The sequence below is a fragment of the Rutidosis leptorrhynchoides genome, chromosome 2 (genome assembly GCF_046630445.1).
Source record: "Rutidosis leptorrhynchoides isolate AG116_Rl617_1_P2 chromosome 2, CSIRO_AGI_Rlap_v1, whole genome shotgun sequence".
In the NCBI taxonomy this organism is placed as follows: Eukaryota; Viridiplantae; Streptophyta; class Magnoliopsida; order Asterales; family Asteraceae; genus Rutidosis; species Rutidosis leptorrhynchoides.
Genome location: NC_092334.1, coordinates 697824164 through 697849851, shown reverse-complemented (window position 1 = coordinate 697849851; position 25688 = coordinate 697824164). Strand labels below are relative to the sequence as shown.

The following is a 25688-nucleotide window of genomic DNA, read 5'->3' as shown; positions in this document are numbered from 1 at the left end:
TTCTTCATTCGATCGCAATTGGTATCACTTTAATCTTCAACACCAAATCATATATATGTATCTATTCTATTTTGCACGTTCTGATTAAAATTGTTAGTTTTTTAGGGTTTTGACTTTTTGTTATTTAGGGCATATCGTAATCATGGTATCAGTAGATAAAATTCTCGTTATATGTACGATTTTTTGTGTACATATGCTTTATAGTTATAATAATATGTTAACGGTTGCTGCTTAAAAGTTTAGGGCCACATAATTGTGGTCAAACAATAAAGCTACAATTAATTAGTAGTTTATATGTCTATAGGTTTGTATTTCCAAACAGTAAATTCAATTGAAAATTGAGTTTAAATTTTATACAAAAGAGCCTTTTTATTGCTTAGTGGATGTGTATCGTTTGGTGTATATTTTTTGTGATGATTAGCATTATTCATGCTTGATGTTGAGTTTTTGTTTCGGTGGATACCAATTTCTGATAATAAGATAGTTTTTTTTTGTTGCTTTGACTCATGTATGAGATATATTTGTGCATCGTTGAGGTCCTTTCAATTATGAATCAACATTTGATTGTTGTTTAGGTTAGTTATGCGGACCAATTGTTATGGTATTTGGTGCTGAATTTCAGGTTGTAGTGCATATTAGTAACTGGTAAAGCAGATAGAGAAAGATGTGGGCAGCTGGTTGCCTGGCTTCTTGCTGCGCATCATGCGCATGCAGTGCATGCCAAACGGTGGTGTCGGGGATTAGTCGTCGCTCTGCTCGTATTGCATACTGTGGTCTCTTTGCTCTTTCTCTGATTGTTGCTTGGATTCTTAGAGAAGTTGCTGCACCACTCATGGAAAAAATCCCATGTAAGAGCCTTTTCCCTTAATCGATATCAAAAGATCTCTTCTTTGTTAATGTTTGGACTTTGGCCAAGGTACTATTTGTACTTGCATTATGCCAAAAGAAATGTATACCATCTATTACAACTAATAATGGTTATGGAACTTGTACACAAGTATTGGAGGTGGGAAAATGGACAGGTTGGATAACGGTTAGTATTCATTAAAAATACACTTTGGGCTAGTAGGAGGTTGTGTGCGTTAAACGTATGGATTACTTTCAGGGTTTTTTTTTTCTTTTTCTTTTCTATTATTAGTACTTTTATATGGCCCGTTTACTTATAAAGGGGTTGAAGTTGCCACCTCTAGGTCTCTTACTAGTATGCATAAACCGTAAGAAGTTACACATGTGTTGAATCATTGTTGCATTCTCTTATGAAAATATTCGTCAAAAGATAATCGTATGCTATATATGGCAAGCTGATATATTTGTTTTTCGCTATTGATGCAGGGATTAATCACTTTTATGAAACACCTGATAGGGAGTGGTTTGAGACTGATGCTGTGTTGCGAGTTAGTTTAGGGAACTTCTTGTTTTTCTCGATTCTTTCTCTTTTAATGGTTGGGGTGAAAAACCAAAAAGACCCACGTGATAGTTTGCACCATGGTGGATGGATGATGAAAGTCATTTGCTGGTGTCTTCTGGTTATCCTTATGTTTTTCGTCCCAAATGGGATCATCAGCTTTTATGGTAAGCCTTTCTCTTATCTAGATTTTTTTTGTGACATTCGTTTTTCTCTTTTCTGCTATCCATATGGCAATTTCATCTGAATATTTACAGTATAATCTTAATGCTGTTTTCTTTATGTATATCTTGGTGATATGAAATTCGACGTGCTCTTAGTACGGCATAATCCTTGTTTGCACTCAATATGTATGACGCATTACATTTGAATAACTCAACCATATGCCATTTGTGAATGCAGAGTCGACTTCGAAAATTGGCTCTGGGTTATTTCTCCTTGTCCAAGTTGTGCTCTTGTTGGACTTTGTCCATAGTTGGAATGATAAATGGGTTGCCTATGATGAGCAGTTTTGGTAAGTTCTATCCATTTCCTTATTAAGGATACACATTTCCAAACCTATCATGTGGGGGTGGCAATTTTGATCCAATTACTTATAAACGGGTTTATTCATGTTATGTCTTACCTCTAACGGGTCAAACTGTAAGAAAAGTAAGCAGTTTAAAAGGAAATGGGCCGAATGGCTCTAAATAATTTCTTCTTTAAATGATTTGTCATCATCATTTGGTTTACTTCTTCTCACTCTTCTTTCTCTCACTATATTGTAATGATGCCCCATCATTTTGTATCTAAAATTTTGTTTATTTTTTGCAATCATAACATTTCTTGATAATTTTTTTGAAATAATGTATATGTCTATATCAATATATATAATATAAATCTTATGAAGAAAATTAAACAAGTTATGTTGTTCACTCGAGTCGATCTGTTTTATTTGTATAATATATTCTAAATATGATGCAGGTATGCAGCCTTGCTGGTCGTGTCACTTGTGTGTTATGTGGCAACGTTCTCGTTCTCTGGACTTTTGTTCTATTTGTTTAATCCATCTGGACAGGACTGTGGCCTCAATACATTCTTTATTGTAATGACTCTCATTCTTGTGTTCGTGTTTGCTATTATCACACTGCATCCTACAGTAAGTTTCTAAATCCCTTTTTATCTCTTGTCAAAATCGAGTTTCCGTTCACGTACTAGTCACTAATTACTACGAGTACAACTTTTAAAAAACGCTAGGTTAGAAAGTTATAGTGCTATGATAAATTCTTTATTACTTTTGAACATTATGGCTAGATTCTAGACGTGTCAATATGGACACATTACCTTACATAAAAGGTGATTTGAGTTATGTTGTAGGTTGATTTGGATTATGCTCTAACTATAAGTGGTCAATATTCTTAATTTGAATAAAATAAAATGGCTAAAACATTTCGAAAGTCCCCTAAGAGCATCTTTAAAGCCGACACTACTATCTTCCAAGTCAACTTATACTATTTGTTTTGTTTAATAGTTTAAAAAGTCAGACAAGAGGTTTATCGGGTCAGCCTGAACCTATCTTCTTAAAAAGTCAGAGTAAAGGTTGATGTAGGTTGATTTGGGTTATGGCCTATCTATAAATTACTCGTTTTGACTGAACCTATTTTGACCCATAATTTTAGCCCATTTGCCACCACCTATTTGTAGACACCCCACATGGCTAATTTGTACTCTTCCATTTGAATTTAGTAATTTTCACTTTTAAAATCTATTGATTTGCATTAGGTAAGCGGGAGCATTTTGCCAGCATCTGTTATTTCTTTGTACTGCATGTATCTTTGCTATAGTGGACTTGCAAGTGAACCACGTGATTACGCTTGCAATGGGCTCCACAAACATTCGAAAGCCGTTAACACTGGCACACTTACTGTCGGGTTACTCACAACTGTCCTTTCAGTTGTTTACTCTGCTGTTCGAGCGGGATCTTCTACAACTTTGCTTTCCCCTCCAGACTCACCTCGTGCAGGTTAAGATCATAACCCATGATCAATCCATGTATCCATAATTAGTTACTGTATTAATTATTATGATTATTACAAGAAGTTAAGTTAAACTTGTGTTTGTGTATTTCAGGTGGTGAAAAACCATTGCTACCATTGGACAAAAGAGACGAGCATGAAGAGAAGGAAAACAATAAGCCTGTTTCGTATTCGTATTCTTTCTTCCACATTATCTTCTCCCTTGCCAGCATGTACTCTGCAATGCTTCTTACAGGGTGGTCAACTTCGGTTGGGGAGAGTGGCAGGTTGGTTGATGTTGGGTGGCCGTCAGTGTGGGTCCGTATCATAACTTCGTGGGCCACTGCAGGTTTGTTCATCTGGTCAATGGTCGCCCCTCACCTATTTCCTGATAGGGAATTTTAAGCCAAATTAGTAAAGAATAACACTGTTGGAGGTTGTTGGTAATATGTATGTATTTGATTGCCTTTTCGACTGTTGCTGTATGGATCGTGTTGAAGTACGTTTTTTCTAATATTGCGTGTGAATAAATACAATACAGTATCTTTGAAATGTAATGGGAACTGTTTATATTGTTCACTAGTTTTAAGCAGATGCAATGCAACTGCACTTCTAATAACATATAAAGCATCATGACTAAGGGTGTTAGAGCACGAGGTGTCAGTGTCCATGTTTATTTCCGGTGTCCATTTCAAGGTCGAAAATGGACATTGAAATTGATTAAAGTGGGGCGTCGTTCGGGGCGTCCTTGGTTCAAAATTTTGGTGAGAGAAAAAATGAAGTGGACCGATAAGAAAATAGAATAACAAAAAAAATATATAAAATCAAGTATCACCCACGCAGTTCCCCGATGGTGAAGAATCGACGCCGATATCGACGGAAACTGACGGCGTGCTGGTCTCCAAGTTGCCGGCGTCGGTCATGAAATTGGAAGACGGTGGGAATTTTACTCCGATACTGAGTGCTCTTAGCACCTCATCAATGCTTAGATATTACCGTATCTTTTTTTGTTGTTGCTAAAATAACGATAACATAAAACAATGTCTTTTCATCAGTCGATGAAAAAAGACGAATAAAAATACAATCAGGCCAAACGCAAATCAAGACTCGAAAGCAGAGTTTCGGTTAAAGATTAAATTACAGGTTGACCGTTGACCTCTGGTTTCTATTTTTCTATTGTTTGAAAATCGAAGGTAGTAATATATTACTCGCATATACCAAACTACTGTGGGAGTTTTGTTTTTTCTTTTTTTTTTTTTCGGTTGCTGATGTCATCGTCATTTTTGGGGTTTTTTTTGCCCAAAGGCCAAACCTAACTAGTTTAATACAAAAGTCAACCACAAGGCAAAGTAGAACCCCTTTTAAGTGACCTTTCAGTGAATGTTTATATGGCTGAATGGTTCATCTGCAGCATACAAAATACTTTTTATGATATTAGAACAATGTGCTTTATAAAATTTAGCCGATATCTGGAATGACTTATAACCGACCGCTAACCCGAATTTTAGTGAACATCAAATAGATGCAAAAACTCAGCAGTAACAAAATTTTTAACTCCCTCCACTAAACCATTCACGCAGCGACCGTGACATCTGCACACCGAGCTTCCAACCAAGACTTGGCGGCAACTTTTGTCGTTAAAAACCATCCCGCCTTTTCAGGAGCCTCATAAAAAGGCGCATTCAGTTCCTTAAGATGCGATTCAACCCCACCCGCCAACCCTTTATCCGAATACTTATGTTTCCCATGACCCGTATTGATTCCAAGCAACGGTGGAAGCTCATCTCCCTCTTCCAAACACTTGGTCAAATCATTAATCCAAATATGCAACGCTGTTAAACCCGCCCCTAACGAAAGACTCTTCAAATGTAAATACCAGTTACTCGCAGATTTCGTCTGTAAGTCACTATATATCCCAAGATTAATCCCTAATTCTAACAAATCACAAGCCTTTTCAAGCTGATCAAGATTAATACATAGATCAATTAAGCAATTGCAGTACGCTTTTCGTACATCGGACCCCGCGTTAACTAGTACTTCACTAGCATCATTCTTGAAACTTCCATTTTCAATATCGGACTCTATTAAAAGCTTCACTACACGACCAAGTCTCGAATTAGCCTTTTCGATGCATGTAGCAAGCTTACCGAGTTCTTCATTAGGAGTTTGCGTCATCACATTAAGAAGACACCCACACGTTCGCTCATCGGGAGTTATACCGAGTTCTATAATTCGATCAAACGTCTTCAAAACGTCATCCGTACGATTCGATTTCCCATAACATTGAATCAAAGAGGTTAAAACATATATATTCGGTTCAAAACCCGCTTCGGTCATTTCCTGTACGGTAGCCTCGGCTTCGGATACTTTTCCGCAACACGAGAATATCGTAATCAACGCGGAATAAGTCCAACTATCAGGTTGACAATCGGAACATGTTTTCATGTCCTCGTATATCCCGACAGCTTCATCGACAAAACCTACATCAGCACACATAGACAAAAGGATGTTGTAAAGAACATTACTCAAATTCATCCCTTTCGCCTTCATTTCTTTATACACGTTCATCGCATCATCACAGTATCGAGCTTTACCATACGCACGAATAAGAGCAGCATAAGTTGCCCAACCAGGCGTTAACCCGTTACTTAATATCTGCTGATAAATAGACTTAACCTGCCATGGTCTTTTAGCTCTACCCATAGCATCCAACAATGTATTATAACAAACTAAATTAGGCTTAACACCAAGCGCCTTCATTTCTTCAAACACGGTCAAACACCCATCGAAATTCCCACTAGTCCCATAAATCTTGATAATCGTAGTGAACGTTACGGCGTCAAGTCTCCATTTCTCGGTCCTTGAACGATCATATAATCTCAACGCCATGTCAACGTTTCCTACTCTCCCGTAGCAATCAATCATGACTGAATACGTGACATCATCCGGTTGGATCCCGAAACCTGACATCTTTTCAAACCACTCTACAGCCTTACCAGGCAACGATTTCAACCGAGAACATCCAATAATAGTCGAAAACGTGACATTATCAGGCTTAACACCTCTCTGAAGCATTTCATCGAACAGTTTCTCTGCACCACTTAAATCTTTTGACTTTCTAAATACTTTCAAAGTCACATTGTAAAGAACAACCTCCCTACTCAATTTACATCTATCTTGAAAGTATTTGAGCACCATACGTGCAGTTCGGGTATTGGACAAGTTATTAAGAATAATAACACCATCTTGTTCTACTAATTTACCACTTAAACTAGTATCTAGAACGTGACAAACATCTTTTTCAACAGGAGAACATGAATTTAAAGATTCTGCTACTTGGGTGAGAATGGTGTACCTTGAATCATATGATTTTTTCCTAAAGTTTGAAGCTTTAGGACTTTTAGGGTTGACCCAGATGTAATTTTTCTTGTTATTGTCGTGGGTTACTTCAGAAACTGATTCTTGTACGGATATTTGAGTGATTCTAAGCTGTTGAGATTGAAAAACAATTGGGGAGTTAAAGGTTTTTGGAGTTCGAGTAAATGAAACTGAAGAGCAGAAGCCGTATGGGTAGCAAGCCATTTTTCTTCTCAAGATAATTTGTTCGGGTTATTCTCCTCTTATCGTGAGTACATTATATTATATTATTATAATTATAATTATATTATATTATAATTATAATTATAATTATAATTATATTATATTATAACTATAACTATATCTAAAAGAGAGCGTCCAAATGAATAGTAAAAGTATTTTCGACTTTCCCAATTTTTTTTTATTTTTTAAACACTTAACTAATTTTCAATTGCACAACAAAGCCCCCTACACTTTATCTAAAAAAAATAACAAAACGCCCCCTAGTGTCAAATTATTATTTTCATAAAAAAATCTTAAATAAACTCCACCCAAATATTCAACGGGTCATATCTTCTCGCTCGCATCGAGTCAAATTTTTCCGACACCATCGTTAAACCCGAAATAATTTTAGGAACACAATGTCACTAGCTATACGCAAAACGGACGCTTTTTAAAAAACGATAAATATTTGGGGTACTTTTCATACACGTTTATTTTGCGTTAAATTTTTAAAAATCGACAATTCCATAGCGAAACGCAGAGATGCACACATATTGTTAATTTAAAATAACATTTAAATCTTTCACGGGTTATACCTTTTAGTTCGACTCGAGTTGCGCTTCAACGACATCATAGTTAGCCACGAAATAATTTTACAAACTAAACTAAACGCAATAAAATACATTGAATATCGAACACCCGGCGCGAAGCGAGGGTTCGAACACTAGCTATATCTAAAAGAGAGAGGGGTAATGAATAGTGCTCAAGGGCATTTTTGACTTTTCATATTTTTTTTAACTTAACTAAATTTTATTTGCACAAAAAAAACCCCACACTTTCTTTGAAAAATCAAATCGGCCCCTCATACAAGGGGATAAAAGTGTCAAATTACCATTTTCATAAAAAATCTTAAATAAACTCCACCCAAATATTCAACGGGCCATATCTTCTCGCTCGAACGAGTCAAATTTTTCTGACGCCATCGTTAAACTAGAAATAATTTTAGGAACACAATGTCACTAGCTATACGCAAAACGGACGCATTTTAAAAAACGCTAAATATTTGGGGTACGTTTCATATACGTTGATTTTTCGTTAAATTTTTAAAAGTCGGCAATTCCATAGCGAAACGCGGAGATGCACTTATATTGTTAACTTAAAATAACATTTAAATCTTTCACGGGTTATACCTTTTAGTTCGACTCGAGTTGCGCTTCAACGACATCATCGTTAGCCACGAAATAATTTTACAAACTAAATGCAACAAAATACATTGAAAACCGAACCCCCGGCGCGAAGCGAGGGTTCGTACACTAGTTTGAAGTTAAATTCTGACCGTCCGATTCCAGCAACGATTTGTTCTAATCGATCGTTGACTAAGTGTGCGTTTAATAAAACTCAATGATTTAGCGCTGAATGGTTCAGAATCTGAATGATTCAAAGCCTCTGAATAAAGTTCGTTCTGACTGAAAATAAGCTGTTTGATAATCATTTAGAATGAACGATATAAACTGAGTAAAATTAAATTAACATGAATAAAATATTCAGTATACTTGTTAGTCAAGTGTTAAGGATAAGATTTGAGGAGAAAATAACAGAAAATTTTGGCTCTTAATGATTAAGAGAGTGTTTCATCTCTGAATGGTTCAGCACTGAATTCTTAATCATTCAGCACCATATATCATTCAGAGGTCAGAAACAAACGCACTGAATGCTGAATGGTTCAGCATTCAGCACTGAACCATTCCATTAAGAGGCAAAAAAACGCACCCTAAGTGAAAAGTTTTGGGCTCGTATATTGGTAACCATAAATCACACACAACTAACATAAAACAAAAATTCTTTAAAATGATTTTATTTTCAGACAAGGTTATTAAAATCATACTACCATTTCTTCTAACAGCGATATTGACATCGAATGTTATTATTTGTTTGTTAGGAGAAAACTCAATTCGCGACAATGTTGGCAGTGCCATAGAAGGTTGTGAAAACTCACAGAGACCTTCTCAAATCGCATTGATGTTGACACTATCATCAAAAGTTTAAAATTCCCTGCTTAGAGTGAAAAATCGAACATGAGTTGACAGTTTTTCCCAAGTTGAATCTCACCCTCATACTACCCAAGCCAAACTTCAGGGATGTCATACTACCATTCTATATACCATTATTTTTAAGTTTGTTGCCCTTCGATGGAGGAATATGTTCCCTCCGAAATAAAGTGAGTTAATCAACCGATTTACAAGCCGCTTCTGTGTTCCTTTCTTAACTCTGGACATGCCATGCAACATCAACCCTTTTCATTTCGATTTACCAATTAATTGGTGTGGATGTCATTTCAAATGTTCTTAGTTGCGTTTCGTTTGTAAATTTATTTTGAGTTGAACGATGATGACGAAAAAATTTAACTCGCGGCGAGCAGAAAGATATGACCCGTTTAAAATTTAAGTGATGTTTGGTTATGTTTGTTTAATTAAATACTGATTTCACATTTTATACTCATGAACTTACGTTTTATACCCCTAAAATAGTTACGAACTGGACTCTGAAAGAGAGGGTGAAAGTGTAAGTTTTGAGGTGGGGTGGTGGTTTTGTCGTTTGATATGTTGAAGACGCCCCAAACGATAAAAAAAAAGGGGTGGGTGCCTTTTAGTATATATAGAAATTATTTCCTTGCAAATCAAAAACTCCCTATTATACTAACAAACTAATTAAGCACGCATGAATGCTTGAGTGGCTATCGAGTTGTGCAATGAAACACACCACTCGGGTTTGATTCCTGACCATGCCATATCGTTCAGAAAAGGAGTGTGACTAAAGAGTGCGTGTAATGCACAATTCACCTGGTACCAGGTCTTCCACTCGGAGGGCTTGATTACCCGAAATTTACCATCTAAATGAGAGCCAACGTGTTTGTTAAGATTTCCTTGCTAATTAAAAAAAAAAAACTACTGTAAAATACTAATTATCTAAAACGAACAAATAATATAAATACTAATTAAATTCAAAATTCAAAATCGATTATCCCAACCTCACCAACTACCAGGCCAAGTCTGTGAGTTGTAACCTGACTAGCCATTCCCAGTGTGGAATATCCAACCAAAGTCTCGTCTGGCCCACGAACAATAACTAAACCCCTCTTTATAACTTCCCCATCGATTACCAAACAGATGTGGTATATTACACAACTTCGTTAAATTCAATCGTCATTATCTACAACTTTAGAGCCTAGTCTAAAAGGATACTTATGTATCTAAGTCAAGAAGAAAAAAAGGTTGGCACGTGGAGTGGGTGACATACAATTGTCAATATACGCATTCATGATATATGATATGGAGTATTTGGTTATACAAATGGCACGTTATATGCATATAAATCCTGGAAAAAGGCACACACATTGTGCAAAGCTAGCTGGTGAGGTTATAATTGTACTCATGACCTTGTTATCATTTGCACAACAAACACGCATTCACAGCATTCATTCTCTTTCCATTCTGGTGGCACTCCATTTTACCTGTAAAGGAACAAGTGCAGCCGACATATAGTTATGACTTATAAGGTACCAAAAATATAACATCTTGTGTGTTAATTATCTCATTTTTCCAAACGTATTCTTACAATAAAGTAAAGTTGTAAGGTTTTCCCTGTTCGGGTTACCCGGGAAGAGCGAGTAATCCGACCCCATACTCTAGTGTACGCAGTCCATCAGAAATACTCTCAGGCTATTTCCAACCCTTCCCTGGCCACTCCAAGAATTGAACATGAGACCTCTTACAATAAATACATAAAAAATAAAAAATATTACGGAGTATATAATTAAAATATCGTCACTATAACCTTTCGTCTCACACATTGTATGAATATTGATTTCCACTATGTAATTGGTGTGACCTTTGAGTTCTCCAATGACATTAAGATTTTTTTAAAACATCTTACATATTTCAACATAAACTTTTTCAACAAATAAACATTAATGTCCATTCCTAAATCTAAACCTATAACCTCAAAATTAAAAAAATTACCTTAACGCTACCGCTAGATGAACGAGACATTGTGTATTTCTTTCAAAAAAAAAAAAAAAAAAAAGAACATACTAAATAAATATGTGGATACTTATTGCTAGAATTTTTCTAATGACAGCTCCCCTATTAACATCAACTTTTTGATGATAGTTAATTAAATCTACAATCAACTTAAGCATTTCAACGCTCATTTTTTAGAATTTTTTTTACAAATTACCACTTAAATTTTATAGGACCCTGTAGAAATTTCAGAATCACTACTGCACATACCACAACATCAACGCCACATCAACGTATTCTTCTCATTTCCTTTTTCGAACGAACACTAACAATGATGACATACTTCATCACTAGGAGATGATCCACCAAATTAATTAAATAAAGTAGTTTACAAGTGTTAAAAGTTATAGGGCGAAAACAAGGCCGGATGTCACGGTAAAATCAGAAAAACAAATAGCTTTGGTATTTTCAGCGTAACTGCCCACCATTTTTCTATATTTAATTTAACAAAATCAATTTGTTAAAATATCATGGACGAAAACCAATAGGGCCTACATTCGTCCCTGAAGCAAATCCAAATCCCAGTCAAACATAAATAAATAGTGGTAATCGTCACTAATCAAATAACACGTGTCGAGCTATCAGCACATATCACTAACACATTGTTTCTGCTTTCCAATTCCAATTCAAAATATAGCATGCTCTCGTCACCTGTTCGTGCGCCGTTACATTAGCTCCTCTTTTTCTCTCCAAATCTCACCCTCACCGTCACCAGCTCCGTCACCGTACACATTCATATAGAAAAATATATACATACATCGCAAACTCTGATCGTTGATTTGGCAGCTTTTAATATAATCAAACGGATCTAAACTCAATTCCTGTGAGCTTTTCCTTTCTATTACGTAAATTTATACCTCGATTCTCATTTAATTTACGTTATTATTATAATTTTTTTTTATTTTTATTATAATTATATTAAGTACTCCGTAATATAATAATATTAATTAATTAATTAATTAATAGTTGTTACATTAATGATATATATGCGGCTTTTTTTTCTCGCTAAAGAGGAATTATTGTAGATTACGGATTCGAAGATCACCTGAAAGCCGAATCTGCGTATTGTTCGATATTCAATAGACTTCAATTGTGTTCACACAAAATAGTAATAATAAGTAAGTATTAAAGTTAGAATTATTTGAAATTGAAATAATAACATTAACAAATGGAGAAGAAAAAGTATCCAGTTGGTGCTGAAAACTATGTGCTGTATGAGGAGGTAGGACAAGGTGTTAGTGCTTCCGTTTTTAGAGCTATGTGTATTCCTAATAACCAGATTGTTGCAATTAAAGTTCTCGATCTTGAGCGCGCTAACAGTGATCTGGTAATTCCTGTTTTCCTGTTACTGTTAATGTTATAGCATGATATATGTATATATACTAATATGAATTATGATGTAGACTGATTTTCTATTATTTTTTTGATGATTTGTTCATAAATTTAGTTCAGAACTGTGGCTATACCTGATAGGATGGTGGTTTGTCGATTGTTTATCGTATTCCTTTTGCATGATATGATAGTTATCTGCACTGTTTTGATTCGATTTGCTTTTGATAATTCGTTAGTATTGTTACTGTAATGAGTTTAACTGTGGTTATGCTTGATAGAACGGTATTGATTCGTTTATTTGTTATTTATTACTGTATTAGTTTGCACAGTATATGTAAACTCAGTTTGATGATCTAAACTGATATTTTTTGACATTGTAATAAGTCAAATCAAACTGCACATCAATCGAGAGATTAGGAGATTAATGGATTTAGAGCTCCTATCTATGTTTGACTAATGAACATTTAACTAATTCTGTTTTATTGCTCACTTGGTAATATGCTATCAGAACAATATATCACGTGAAGCTCAGACGATGATCCTAGTTGATCATCCAAATGTTCTTAAATCGCACTGTTCGTTTGTAAACGACCATAGCCTATGGGTTGTCATGCCTTTTATGCCTGGTGGTTCTTGCCTCCATATACTGAAATCTTCTCATCCTGACGGTTTTGAGGAAGTTGTTATTGCAACTATACTGCGTGAGGTATTAAAGGCATTGGAGTATCTTCACGATCATGGCCTCATCCATCGAGATGTCAAGGTGAATTCTATCCTCATTTAAATCTTATAATCTCTGAATTTGTACATCACTATGTTAAGTAAGCTTTTTATGTGTGGAGACGTCTAAATTGAGTTTTTGGGTGCTATTCTTTTTGCTGTTTTAATAGGCTGGTAACATTCTCATTTGCGAGCGTGGTGGCATCAAGCTGGGAGATCTCGGTGTTTCTGCTTGTCTATTCGATTCCGGCGATAGACAACGCATGCGCAATACATTTGTTGGGACACCATGCTGGTATCATTATCTATACTTGCATAACTACTGCAGACTTTTTTTGTGTGTGTCAAATTGTCTTGTTATTTTAGGGACCGACATGCTTACGTTTTCAAATAAGTATGGAAGCTAGGGTCTTTGTCAGTGTTGAAGAACTAGGAATTACTCGGTCAAACTTGGCCCAAACTCAGAATTACTTGAAAAATCAGAGAAAATTTGGAAAACCTTGGGATTACTTTCAAAATCAGTCAAAATCAGTCAAAGTCAAACATGGTCAACATACGAGTACTCCCGGAGTACTCCCTATGAAAACCCGACCGAGTACTCCCCGAATAGCAATTTGTGCATCCTTGGTCTTTGTTGTGGTATGTAGTGAATTCATGTGAATTTATACTTTCTGTTATTTACATTCTCCCAGGATGGCACCTGAGGTTATGGAACAATTGCATGGCTATGACTTCAAGTCAGTATTCTTTATTTAGTTTTCTTCAATATTTATATTGTCCGGTAAAAATTAGAAGTGGAATATTAATAATAGTCTGGTAATATCTACAGGGCTGATATCTGGTCTTTCGGCATAACAGCGCTGGAGCTTGCCCACGGGCATGCTCCTTTCTCAAAATATCCTCCAATGAAGGTGCATCTATCTTATTTGTTCATACCTTCTTTTATGTGGTTATATATAAAACTCAGGTCTTCACAACTTAAAATACTTCTAAAATTACAGGTTTTGCTCATGACATTGCAAAATGCACCTCCTGGGCTTGATTACGAAAGGGACAAGAAGTTTTCTAAGGTAATATGATCTGTTTTATTTCCTTCGTAATTCACTGTTTGATCACATTGCCTAATTTTTGTGTGGTATGTTCTCGGTTGAAAGTCTTTTAAGCAGATGATTGCAAGTTGCTTGGTTAAAGATCCTTTAAAACGTCCTTCTGCAAAAAGGCTGCTTAAGCATTCTTTTTTCAAACAAGCAAAATCTAATGAGTTTATAGCACGTAAGCTTTTGGAAGGACTGCCAGCTCTTGGTGAACGGCTCCAGGCATTGAAGGTATTATTTTTATTTGTGATTACTCTGCCTTTGTCAAAAACATATATGTTATTCATTTAATTTTTTTGAACGGAAAAAAAAATCACATATATTATGTTACTGTAATCAGCATGTCATTTAAGTTATGTATTTGAATGATAGAAAAAAGAAGAAGAGATGGTTGTGCAAAAGAAAATACCAGATGGACAGAAGGAGGAAATGTCACAGGTACGGTTTAATTTTATAGGAAACGTATCAAATCATATAAAGAAAATTACTGAATGTAGGTATTTATTTTTGTTTCTGCTAGATGTGGCTGATCTTAGACTATTTATAAATTAATTGTTCAATTGGTGCGCTTTTATCTTCGACAATTTAATAAAGTAAAACCAAAGAGAGCAAAAATTGGAACAATTCGAATGTGTTAAAATGGATCAAAAGTTGCACCATGTGTATTCTTAATGAAAATGCGCTGTATTAGTTTTAAATCACTTCAATAAGAAATTTAGACTGTTACTGTAATTACATAAATTTTGTAACCATATTCTTTGTGCTGAACCTTTTTGGAAACAATAAAAAATGAACAAAAATTTATGTCGGTGATGATGAGTACTACAGGTACCTATTTCTAACCTTACTAAACCTACCTGGCCCACCTGTTTTTCCATTTTGTATAATGTGACTGTAGTTCGTAAAGCTCTTCTTATTGTTATGACCTATTCACTCTCATATTATCCCACATGATGTTTGGACTGTTTCTTTGTGTGTGCTGCGCATCTTTGTTAATTTCTGGTCTCTAATTGTGATTTTGCAACTTGTTTTCAGCATGAATATAATAGAGGAATTAGCGGCTGGAACTTCGACCTTGTAGATCTGAAAGCTCGGGCTATATTGGTATGATCATTGATATTTTTCCTTTACTAATAGGTTCTTACAATTTATAGCCGTTATAAGCTCTTTCGCATTTTGTAAATAAATCAAACTAATTATCATTGTAATGATCTATTATGTTAATAATCTAATTTTTTTTGTAAACACGTCCAGGATGAAGACTCAATATCTGACAGTAATGGGACTGGGACTGGTACTGTTGAAAAAGGACTTGCACATCCATATATGGGCGAGCCTTCTAGATCTAGAGATGTATGCCATTATTTTTTTAATTTGTGCATATTTTCTTGCATTATGTTTTCGCTCTAAAATTAATAGTTCAACGTGTTTTAGGTGGGATCTGCTTCAATTGTCAACTCTACCGCTTCATCATTTGTGTATGTCAACTTATGTTTATCTACACCATTTCTTAAAATACAATTATAGGTTTCTTCATACTGCTCTTATAGCGATATTATACCTGGAAATTGAGACCCATACTCTCAAATTTGGGTCAATTGGGTCAAGCTTTTGGGTCAATTGGGCCTTGAAAAAAATTAGGCCTGGAAATGTAAACCAAAACTTAAATATAGGTCCAATGAGTTTTTCTCCGTCCTATTGGGTCTTATACAAAATATGAAAGATCGGGTCAAATGGGTATCAAATCCTAAAGTTCAATAAATATAGACATGTCTAATGAGTTTTGTGAATGGGTCAAATGGGTCGAGCATAACAAGTTTCATCTGTCAATCAATTATAAAAGCATTAATGGTTATATCAATTATTTTGTATTATTAAATATTTTCTTATATATCTAATAAAGATTAATAAAAAATAAAAATAACAAACAATATAATAAATGTAAACAATCATATGTAAAAGTATATGACCCGTTTGGACCCATTTGACCCATTTGACCCTTTACCCGTTTCAAACTGTTACTCAAACCGACCCAACCTGACCCGTTTGGACTCGTCCAAATTTTTTACCCGTTTGTCCCATGACCCATTTCAACCCAAAACTGTTTTGACCCGTTACCCAAACCGACTCAACCTGACCCGTTTTCCAGGTATAAGCGATATCTATTATATTGACCCGCATCTTTTAGTAATTTAGTTATATACTATCTTATGATTTTGATTCCTTATGATGTGTGGGTTTCAATTTGTTATATATAAACGTTCAGAGGCGGATATGAGAGTTCCACCAATGGAACCGTTAGTCCGCAGAATTCTATTTCATATGACGAAGAATCCATTAGTGGCGTTGCATCTAATCCCCACAGTGGGGAATCTTCACCTAGAAGCATTGCAGTGAATGAGTATGACATCTCTCGCTTAGATGATATATGTAGTTGTTTATGTTCTTACAATACTTATAATATGTATATATATATATGTATTCTCTACACATGTGGAATAAGTAAGGTTTCTTGTATTAGGATGGCTAAACGGGAGGGCTGGTAATGTACAAAGTGGGTAGATTGTAACATCAGGTTAAAACTGGTTAGGTTGGGTTGTGCTGCACACACACTTATTTATCGGTCCATTGAGGTTTTAAGAATCATAAAGACTATATTTTTAAGAAATCACTTGATTTCATAATGTAATTAGGAGATTTTTCGTGCATTTGAATGACTTTCTGCTTGCTTGACTGACCCATTTTCTTTCTGTTAAATTTGATGGCGTAACCCAGTTGACTTGTTAAAGAAAAAATGGTAACCTAAAGCGACCCATCAGTACACAAACATTATGGTTTATTTTGATAACACTGATGAATGTGTAGTTCACTACAACATCCGTCTTATTCTCTTACAAATTTATTTCAGTTGCAGGTTGCAAGGCCAGATTCCTGTAGTCCCTAACTCTAATGGATCTCAGTCAGTTCAGACGATAAATGCGGTTACATCCGATTCCATACCTAAAGCTGCTTCCAAAACAACATGTAAATTTATAGTTTGATCTTTAACCGCTTCATTATTATTATTTTTATACTGTATTAAAGGAAAGCGTAGTTTCTTCTGTTAACAGTATTCGTGTAACAGTAACTAGTGATGAACAAGATGAGAAAGCAAGGTCCAATAAATTTCAACAGAAAGGGCGTTTTAAAGTTTCATCTGAAACTGCTGAACCTGACAAGGTAAACGTTTCTATTTTTTTATTTTAATTTTTTCCATATACGTTTAGATTGTTAATACCAGCCACTAGTTTCTTTCAGGGAACTTCATCTCCAGTACTGCTAAAGAGTCCGAGCATGCGGGTATGAGTATACACTACTTAATACTGTTATGGTATTTTGGTAGCTGTATGTTGAACGTCTGCTGTATAAAAGTTTTTTTAAATGGACAAATTTGTGTTTATTTGCCTTTAGCATATCATTTTATTCGTTATTTGTTGTCAACAAATCCAAATAAATCACGGAGACCACACCCTAAATGCTTGCTATATTGAGATGAACATATTCAGCTAAACCATTAGAAAGGCTGCTACCTGGTTTTCATTTTCCGATTTGTAACTTTTAAGTTTTTAAAATCCAAAGGGGTGATTGGTATCAACATGTTTTTTTATAGCCTATCAGAAAGCAGGAATATTATCCCATTATATCTCAGTGAATTGTAGAAAATTTGTAATCATATTTGCTACACTAATTATATTTAAGAATACTTGAAATTATGGAGAACAAGTCTTTTGGGTCAGCCGATCAGCCCAATGTGGTTACCTGACCGTTCTCAACTGATCTTAAAGGCATCTTTCACCATTAACCAACCCATCCATTTTTACCACCTATTAAGTCTTAAACTATGAAGGAAAACACCGTTGAAGCTCAAAAGCAGAAGAAAATAGCATTGGTAGACTCAAATTATATTGCTCTCTCATATATTTGAGGATCCGTATAGTTTGTAGCCCATTTTTGGAATGAATATTTTTCTTTAACATTACTTTAAGATTCAAGAATATTGCAATATGATATATCCTTTTCATGTTAATCTGAAAGACCTGCATGCAATTAGATAGAAGTTGAAGTACTGGATTGATGTGTACCTGATGATTGTTTCATATGTGTAGGTAATGATGGAACATCCTATTCCTCATACTTCAGCCAACAACAGCACTAGCCTTGAAAAATCATCAAAGGTATGTATCCGGTCCAGTCAATATGATAAATTTATTGGCTAGACCGATATATAATGTTCAGAATGGTTAGGTTCCTCACCTACACTTTTTTCCGTAAACTATCATACTGCATCTGATTGCAATACTTACATGATTACATCCATAACATACCAATGCATATGTTTCTTTAACGAAACAATTTCGGAGGTTGTAAGGATCTGAATACTCCTGGAGTGAGTCCGGACTCGTTTGACTAAACTTCCAACTTCAGATGCATCCAACGTTTAAACTTGGATCTGTTTGACCTTGGACAGTATAACTTATTACCCAAATTCCTTATATTCTGATGTTCACATGCTTTGCTTTTATTGAAGGTGCTAATTGAGCATAAAATAAATGGATGTTAATTAATTACTTATTTTTGCAGTTAGAGGCAATCGATGATAGAGAAAAGGAATTACTTAATGAGATAACCGATTTACAGCGGAGGTCAACCACCGTTTCATATACATCTTTCTGTAGGTGCTAATTAACATGGTTCTGTTATAACGTCCTATGTTATGTGTGTAGGCTTATATTTGCACAAGAGGAGCTCAAGAAATACAAAGCTGGAAATGGCCAGGTCAGAATTATGTGTCCCATTAAAGTTCTATTCTTTACCTATAGAGGTGTCACTTTTACCCATTTACATATGAGTGGGTCGATTTGGGCTGTCGTAATTACATGAGTAATATCATTAAGTTTAGCTAAACAGGAAATAGGTAACATGAATCAAATGAGACAAGTGGTTTGGAAGTTGTTCAAAGCGTATTCTCATTATTACAACCTGCCTATAATGATCACTAATATGTAATAAATTAATTATTTAGTTTCTATTGTCTTTTTTAATGTGTCAACTACGAAAAACCAGAGATCAAATAGGGACAGAAGTTGTTCTGTCTCAAGTCGGAGTCCATTTGCCGTGTTACCTAATCTAGCATTTTGCCAGTAGCCATCTCTACTTAATGTATAAGTCTCTCTCAGTGTGCTAATTAGTGTGAACTTTTCAGGCATGAAACACGAGTTGCATTACATCATCCGCCACCTAATCGAATGGAACGTTTTTCATCCGAGATTAATGACATTGTGAAAAGGTTCAAATTTGTTCATACACATATACATAGTTTTGGTTATTAGCTGTTTTTGAGTCTTGTGTCATACGGAGTAGTTTTTTTTTTTTTTTTTCTTCATGTGGTTTGGTATTTACCTTTTTTTATGCATTTGCATCCTATTTAAATGGAAGCAAATGCTCTCATCTCCTTTTATAATTAATTAAAGTGATGTTTAGCTTTCAATTTATCATGTTTATAGCACAATGTTTGTACTTTGAACCTTGTAGGTTAGACAGACCACAATGTTGATATTACATTATAATTTACCATTTTATCATATAATTGTTGGATCAATTTCGCATATGTGGCTATTGAGTTTCTCTTATTAGATATATTATTATGGTGTCACAATATGCATTTAGTATATTGCTACTGACACTGTGGTCCTGTATTAGTTTGTATTAAGTTAAAAGTGGACGTTCTTTATGGTTAAATTTACAACAAAGTTGGAAAAGCATCACGGTTTGCGGGTTCTTGTTGAAGGTATAGGCTGGGTATACTTTCAAACTGAGTTAAATCAGAAACATGAATGACAGTATTACTTGTAGGGCATTGCATTTGGTATGTAGTATTACTCCGTAGTAAATATGCGTACATAAATCAGTATTCAGTAGTTAAACTACATTTTCAGAAGTGGTGTCATGTAGTAGTATACTAGTATTGTGGCTATTTAGATGGACGCTTTTGACTTTTGAGTCAAAGAAGGATTAGTAGCTGACTAAAGTTTTATGCAATACTCTTGGTTCTAGTTTGTTTCATTAAATCAATTGGGACTATATTGAGTTGAAACTTGGTGATTTTCCCTTTTTTTTTAAACTTGAAAAGGATGTTTTATGTTTATGTATTTTTGTTAAATTAAACATGTCAATTAATGTACTACTTTCTCCGTCTCAAAAAAATCCTCATTTAACTTTCAAAATTTTTCTTCTTTGACTTTGAGTTGTTTTGTTTGTATTATTCATAACGTTATACCAATAAAAAAAATACATTTATAATCAATTCATCTATATAATTTTAATCAAATATTATATCATACAAATAAAAATATTTAAAGTGGAGTTGATAAAAAAACCTCAAAATTTAAATTAAGACAGTTTTTTTGAGACGTCAGGGAGTGTTTGATAATGCGAATTAACTATATCATCGTTCAATATGAGACTGATATGGCTTAAATATAGGGAAACTTTTTTTTCTAATATGGATGGAAAGAATCTTAATATTCGAGAACCTTTTTAGTTATTAAAACATATTTTGCTGGACTTAGGGCTTAAAATGGAATTTAATTAAGAGGCAAGGGGTAAGACTGTCATGTGACAGCCACCTTTTTTTAAATCGAGTATTTTTTGTCTTAGAACAATAGATATGGGACAGAGGCAGTATAGTTACATATTTTTTTAAGTGGATACGTGAGCAATCCTCACAATAACGATTCTCACGACCTTTGAGGGGAGCCAAGGGGGCATATATTTGAGATGTTCGCACTGGGCATCCAAATTCTCTGGACCGGCCCTGACGCAAGCATTGACATTTACCGAAATGAGGTTAGCCACGATTTTTATTGCTCATGCTTCTGTATCCCTCTATATTGACGCGTTCAGCTCAACAACTTACATTCTCAACGGGTTACCATCTTCTGTCTTGACGTCTCAATCTCCATTTTAACTACTCTTCTCAACCACACTAATATATGAGAATTTTTGAAGATTCGGTTGTCGTGTATACCCCTGTCTCTGTGACTACTCACCATAATATGAGTGCCACATAGGCAGGCTTATGTTTTTATTGTAAAACATGGAACACAAAAAAGTACAGTTAATAACTCAAAGGTTTACTTGGTTCTTGGTTTGGACTACAGTCATGTTGAGCGTCGTAGTGAATTCTATCATTGTTCGAATTGTACTTTTTCTAGTTACTCTCAAGAAGAGATCTCTTCATCGTATTTTTATAAACAAGAAGATTTTAAGAAAAAACTATAGGCCCTAAAAAAAATTATTACTCACGGGATTTTAGAACAATTTTTTTTGGGGGGGGGGGGGGGGGGGGGGGGGGTGTGATTTACTCAATTTTTTGACTTACTATGCGAGAGTTTTCGGATTATTGTCCAATGACAAAAATCCAAAAAGGTAAAAGAGTAAACGAGTTGGATTTTAAAACTTTCAGACTATCCAAAAAGTGAGTGAAACAAGTTATAGAAATGAATTAAAGTTTACTATTATACCGTGTCACCAATAATACTATAATTAATTGAAATTAATAAGTACTAAATTATCGAGACATATTGCTAAGTAATAATGTGTACTAAAAAGTTTGCAAACTATTAAAGGTAGAAGGAAGGAGACGAAGAACATGTCTAAGTAGTAAGTACCCACATATATAGAAATCTATAACTTTCTGCCCCTATTAATGCGCCTAGCTTCATCATTTTAACCCCAATAAGTCCTGTTTGGTTATCACCGAATAAAGTTGGAGAGAACAAGCAATTAGTGCAATGCTTTACCTTTTTGACTTAATAGCTTCACTCTTGCATATCAACTTGCAAAACTTAACGAAGAAGCTTTACACCTTCCATTAATTCCATTTGTTAGTCTTGCAATATGGTCATTATATTTGCAATGGTCATTACCCAAAAAGCTAATAACAAGAGTTGATAAAAGCATCTGATTGGCTGCCCCTTTTTTTTTTTTACCTTTTCTCCCATTCGTTCCCCAACTATCCCAGTCTTTTTGCCTACTAATCCTTTTACGGACCATTCCTTCTCCTAAACTCTTCGCATGTTCTCCACCTGTATATCTATGGTTCCTGTAATTAGTCTACTCCCTACCTCCTCTTATCCGCATGTTCTCCATCTTATAACTAGGGGCATTTTCGTCCTTTCACTTTTTTTTTATAATTATAATTAAATTTCACTACATCAACAAAGACACCCCTCCCACTTTTTTCAAATATTCAAATCGCCCCCCAAACAGGGGAGTAAAGTGTCAAATAACCATTTTCATAAAAAAAAATTAAATAAACTTCACCCAAATATTCAACGGGTCATATCTTCTCCCTCGCAACGAGTTAAATTTTTCCGACACTATCGTTAAACTCGAAATAATGTTAGGAACACAACGTCACTAACTATACGCAAAACGGACGCTTTTTAAAAAAACGCTAAATATTTGGGGTACTTTTCATACACGTTTATTTTGCGTTAAATTTTTTAAAAGTAGATAATTACATAGCTAAACGCGGAGATGGACATATATTGTTAATTTAAAATAATATTTAAATCTTTCACGGGTTATACATTTTAGTTCGACTCGAGTTGTGTTTCAACGACATCATTCTTTAGTCACGAAATAATTTTACAAACTTAACGCAATAAAATACATTAAAAACTGAACCCCCAGCGCATAGCGAGGGTTCAACAACTAGTTAATTCCATAAGACAAAATTACGCGGATAGTTGTATCGTTTGTCCTAGATTATTATTCCAATCTCCAACTTTTTACTAGAACGGTCCTTGTAGTTGGAAAATTTTACGTGAACACGGTCGTTAATAAATTAACATTTAATTCGATGAATATTCATTCGATCTGATTCACTTAAAGCTAATATGGATGATGTAAATGGATTAATATTGAATATGGATATGAATGTTTATTAGATCGGATATGGATGACAATTTGTAATCCATGGATGAACACGAATTCACCCGAAATGCTTAAATATATGACGCTTGAATATATAAACATATAATCTATAAATATACAATATACGTATATCACTATAATCATTCTCAATTATAATAGTTAGAATGTGATTTGACTATAGGCAGCTGCTGTCACGACCCTACTTTTTCCGTTATCTTTTTCCGTTAATTATTTAACGACCGTTAACTGTTAGTGTGCCACGTCATTTCTATGACCTATATTATTATTTTTGTAATAATATATATATAATAATTATTATGTGTTATATGAATATATGTATTCATATTTTAATTTATACGTTTCTACGTCTCGCGGATTTCCATCCGGCGAATCTTTTCGGTTTTTAAACCAACGGTCGAGCTTTCGGGATTTTTAAATCCTAAATATTTTAAATATGATATTTTATGATCATATTATTAATAGGTGTATTTATATTTATTTTTCGTCGCGCGTTTGTTATTTTTCCGGATTTTTAATCGCGTAAGCGTGTTTTCGCGTTTCGGGTTTCGTTCGGGCTTTCGGGCCACAAGGATTTATCAATTCACAAGTTTGGCCCACCATGGGGCCCACCCCTTCACAAAATCGGCCGAAGCCAAGGGGGAGGGGGTAAATCCCTTTCTCTTTTTGCATTATTCCTCATTTACACATTTTTATCTCAAAATATCAAAACCTAATATTTCTTTTGTGCTCTCTCTTCTCCCTTGCCTCCTAGCCGTCGCCTACCACCACCATTATCATCATCTTCATTAATTTTCAAGCTTGGATCAAGAGATAACTAGCATAAACGTGTTCCTCTCTTCGTTCTCTACGCGATTATATACTTTGATTCTCGATTTGGGTATAAACCCTAACCCTAGAAATTTTAATTTTTATTCATATTTCTGTATTTTGAGTTTATATTATTAGTATGATGTATATTAGTTGTTGTAATGTTGTTTGGATGCGTAGAATTACTCGTTTGCATATGTTTTCGGTTTGTAAAATTTGGACAGCAGTTTGATTCGTGTTTTCTGACTTTGTAACTGATATAAATGTTAAAATAAAGTATATAAATGAGTTCCTCTCATCAAGACATTAATTTTAGACTCCGAATTCATGTCGTTTCGATTCTCGGAGCCCTAGATATGCTTAATTTGGTTTTTGTTAAAGATTGAAAGGTGTTCTTGGCATGAACAAGGTTGGGTCCGACTTTGTGACCATCCTTGGTGTCTTTAGGGTGTGTCATTTGGTTAGGACTGATGGTGGGACGAATTTTCATGTTCGGGTCACCTAAATCCGAGCCACGGTTCACCCGTTGTGCCTAAATTACTATTTTGAGTAAATTGATTTTCCCAAGTGTGGTCATGGCTGATATCCACGACCTAGGGACTGTTCTTGGAGTGTTCTTGAGTTCATAATTGTGTTGGGTGGTTTGAGTAGGCGGAAATGCATATGTGGCTCGCCCGAAACCGACACCCGGGGCTCAAGATACGACCCGATGAACTTTTAAACTTAAAACTTATGGTTAATGATTAAACTTATATTAAAATTAATGGATTTCATTATTAATTAATTACTTATGATAAAAGAAGTAATTATTATTATTTAAAACTTATGATATAAATATTTATTATATCATTTAATTATTAATTATGATTTAATTAACATTTTAATTAAACTTATGATTAATAATACTTTTATTATTAAAGGAAAATACTTATGATAAGTATTAAATTTGTTTTTGAGAAATTATTAAAAGACTTATAATAAGGATTAAATAATTATTTAATTATTATAAGACTTAATTATTATTTAATTATGATTTAATTATTAAATACTTATGATTTAATAATTTTAATTAGAAACTTATGATATAATTAATAATTCATTATTAATTAAAAATACTTATGATATAATTTAAAAATTATTATTATTAATAATACTTATATTATGATTAGTATTTAATTAATTTATTTAAATACTTATGTCGTACTAATTATAACATTTCAACTTATATTAACTTTAATAATTCATTTTATTTAATTAAACTTATGTTAAGACATTATTATACACTTTTGACTTTAAATAACATTATAACCTATGTTATTATTATAACTTACACTTTTAAAATTAATGTTGACTATGTTTGGCCAAGGTTGACTTTTGAGTTGACTTTCGGTTGACTTTGACTTTCAGTTGACTTCTGTTGACTTTCTAAATAAGGAAACTTTCCTAACTTCAAAACTTTCTAAAAATAGAACTTTCTAAATTTGGAAACTTTCCAAAAATAGAAACTTTCCAAAAATAGAAACTTTCCAAAAATAGAAACTTTCCAAAAATAGAAACTTTCCAAAAATAGAAAGCGTGTGTCCTTATGCTGTTCCAATCAAACCGATGCTTGCTGAGTAATGTTCTATGTCTACTTGCAACATGTACAATAGCTATCATACTAAGACTTGACCTAAGT

The 25688-nt window shown here is 34.3% G+C and overlaps 3 protein-coding genes across 6 annotated transcripts; 2 read left to right on the top strand and 1 right to left on the bottom strand.

The window, feature by feature from the left end:
• Window positions 1–618: 618 nt before the first annotated feature.
• Window positions 619–3976, top strand: LOC139894108 (uncharacterized). Its single transcript, XM_071877313.1, has 6 exons — window positions 619–848; window positions 1333–1572; window positions 1808–1919; window positions 2369–2543; window positions 3167–3407; window positions 3515–3976. The coding sequence occupies exons 1-6, from the start codon at window positions 665–667 to the stop codon at window positions 3802–3804; spliced, it is 1242 nt and encodes a 413-aa protein (XP_071733414.1). The 5' UTR covers window positions 619–664; the 3' UTR covers window positions 3805–3976.
• Window positions 3977–4795: 819 nt separating this feature from the next.
• Window positions 4796–7002, bottom strand: LOC139894107 (pentatricopeptide repeat-containing protein At4g16390, chloroplastic-like). The gene has a single exon (XM_071877312.1). The coding sequence runs from the start codon at window positions 6979–6981 to the stop codon at window positions 4972–4974; it is 2010 nt and encodes a 669-aa protein (XP_071733413.1). The 5' UTR covers window positions 6982–7002; the 3' UTR covers window positions 4796–4971.
• A 4688-nt stretch (window positions 7003–11690) lies between these two features.
• On the top strand, window positions 11691–19816 carry LOC139894106 (serine/threonine-protein kinase BLUS1-like). Of its 4 annotated transcripts, none has more exons than XM_071877311.1 (20): window positions 11691–11880; window positions 12069–12384; window positions 12898–13152; window positions 13280–13404; window positions 13802–13846; window positions 13939–14020; window positions 14111–14179; window positions 14264–14434; window positions 14576–14641; window positions 15239–15307; window positions 15458–15556; window positions 15638–15681; window positions 16470–16604; window positions 17118–17227; window positions 17328–17422; window positions 17501–17542; window positions 18349–18417; window positions 18824–18885; window positions 18967–19018; window positions 19446–19816. In XM_071877311.1, the coding sequence occupies exons 2-20, from the start codon at window positions 12226–12228 to the stop codon at window positions 19449–19451; spliced, it is 1755 nt and encodes a 584-aa protein (XP_071733412.1). In that variant the 5' UTR covers window positions 11691–11880; window positions 12069–12225; the 3' UTR covers window positions 19452–19816. The 4 variants fall into 4 exon arrangements, with proteins under 4 accessions (XP_071733412.1, XP_071733410.1, XP_071733409.1 ...); XM_071877309.1 differs by having other exon boundaries at window positions 12083–12384; window positions 17112–17227; window positions 19446–19814; XM_071877308.1 differs by having other exon boundaries at window positions 17112–17227; window positions 19446–19814.
• Window positions 19817–25688: the final 5872 nt, after the last annotated feature.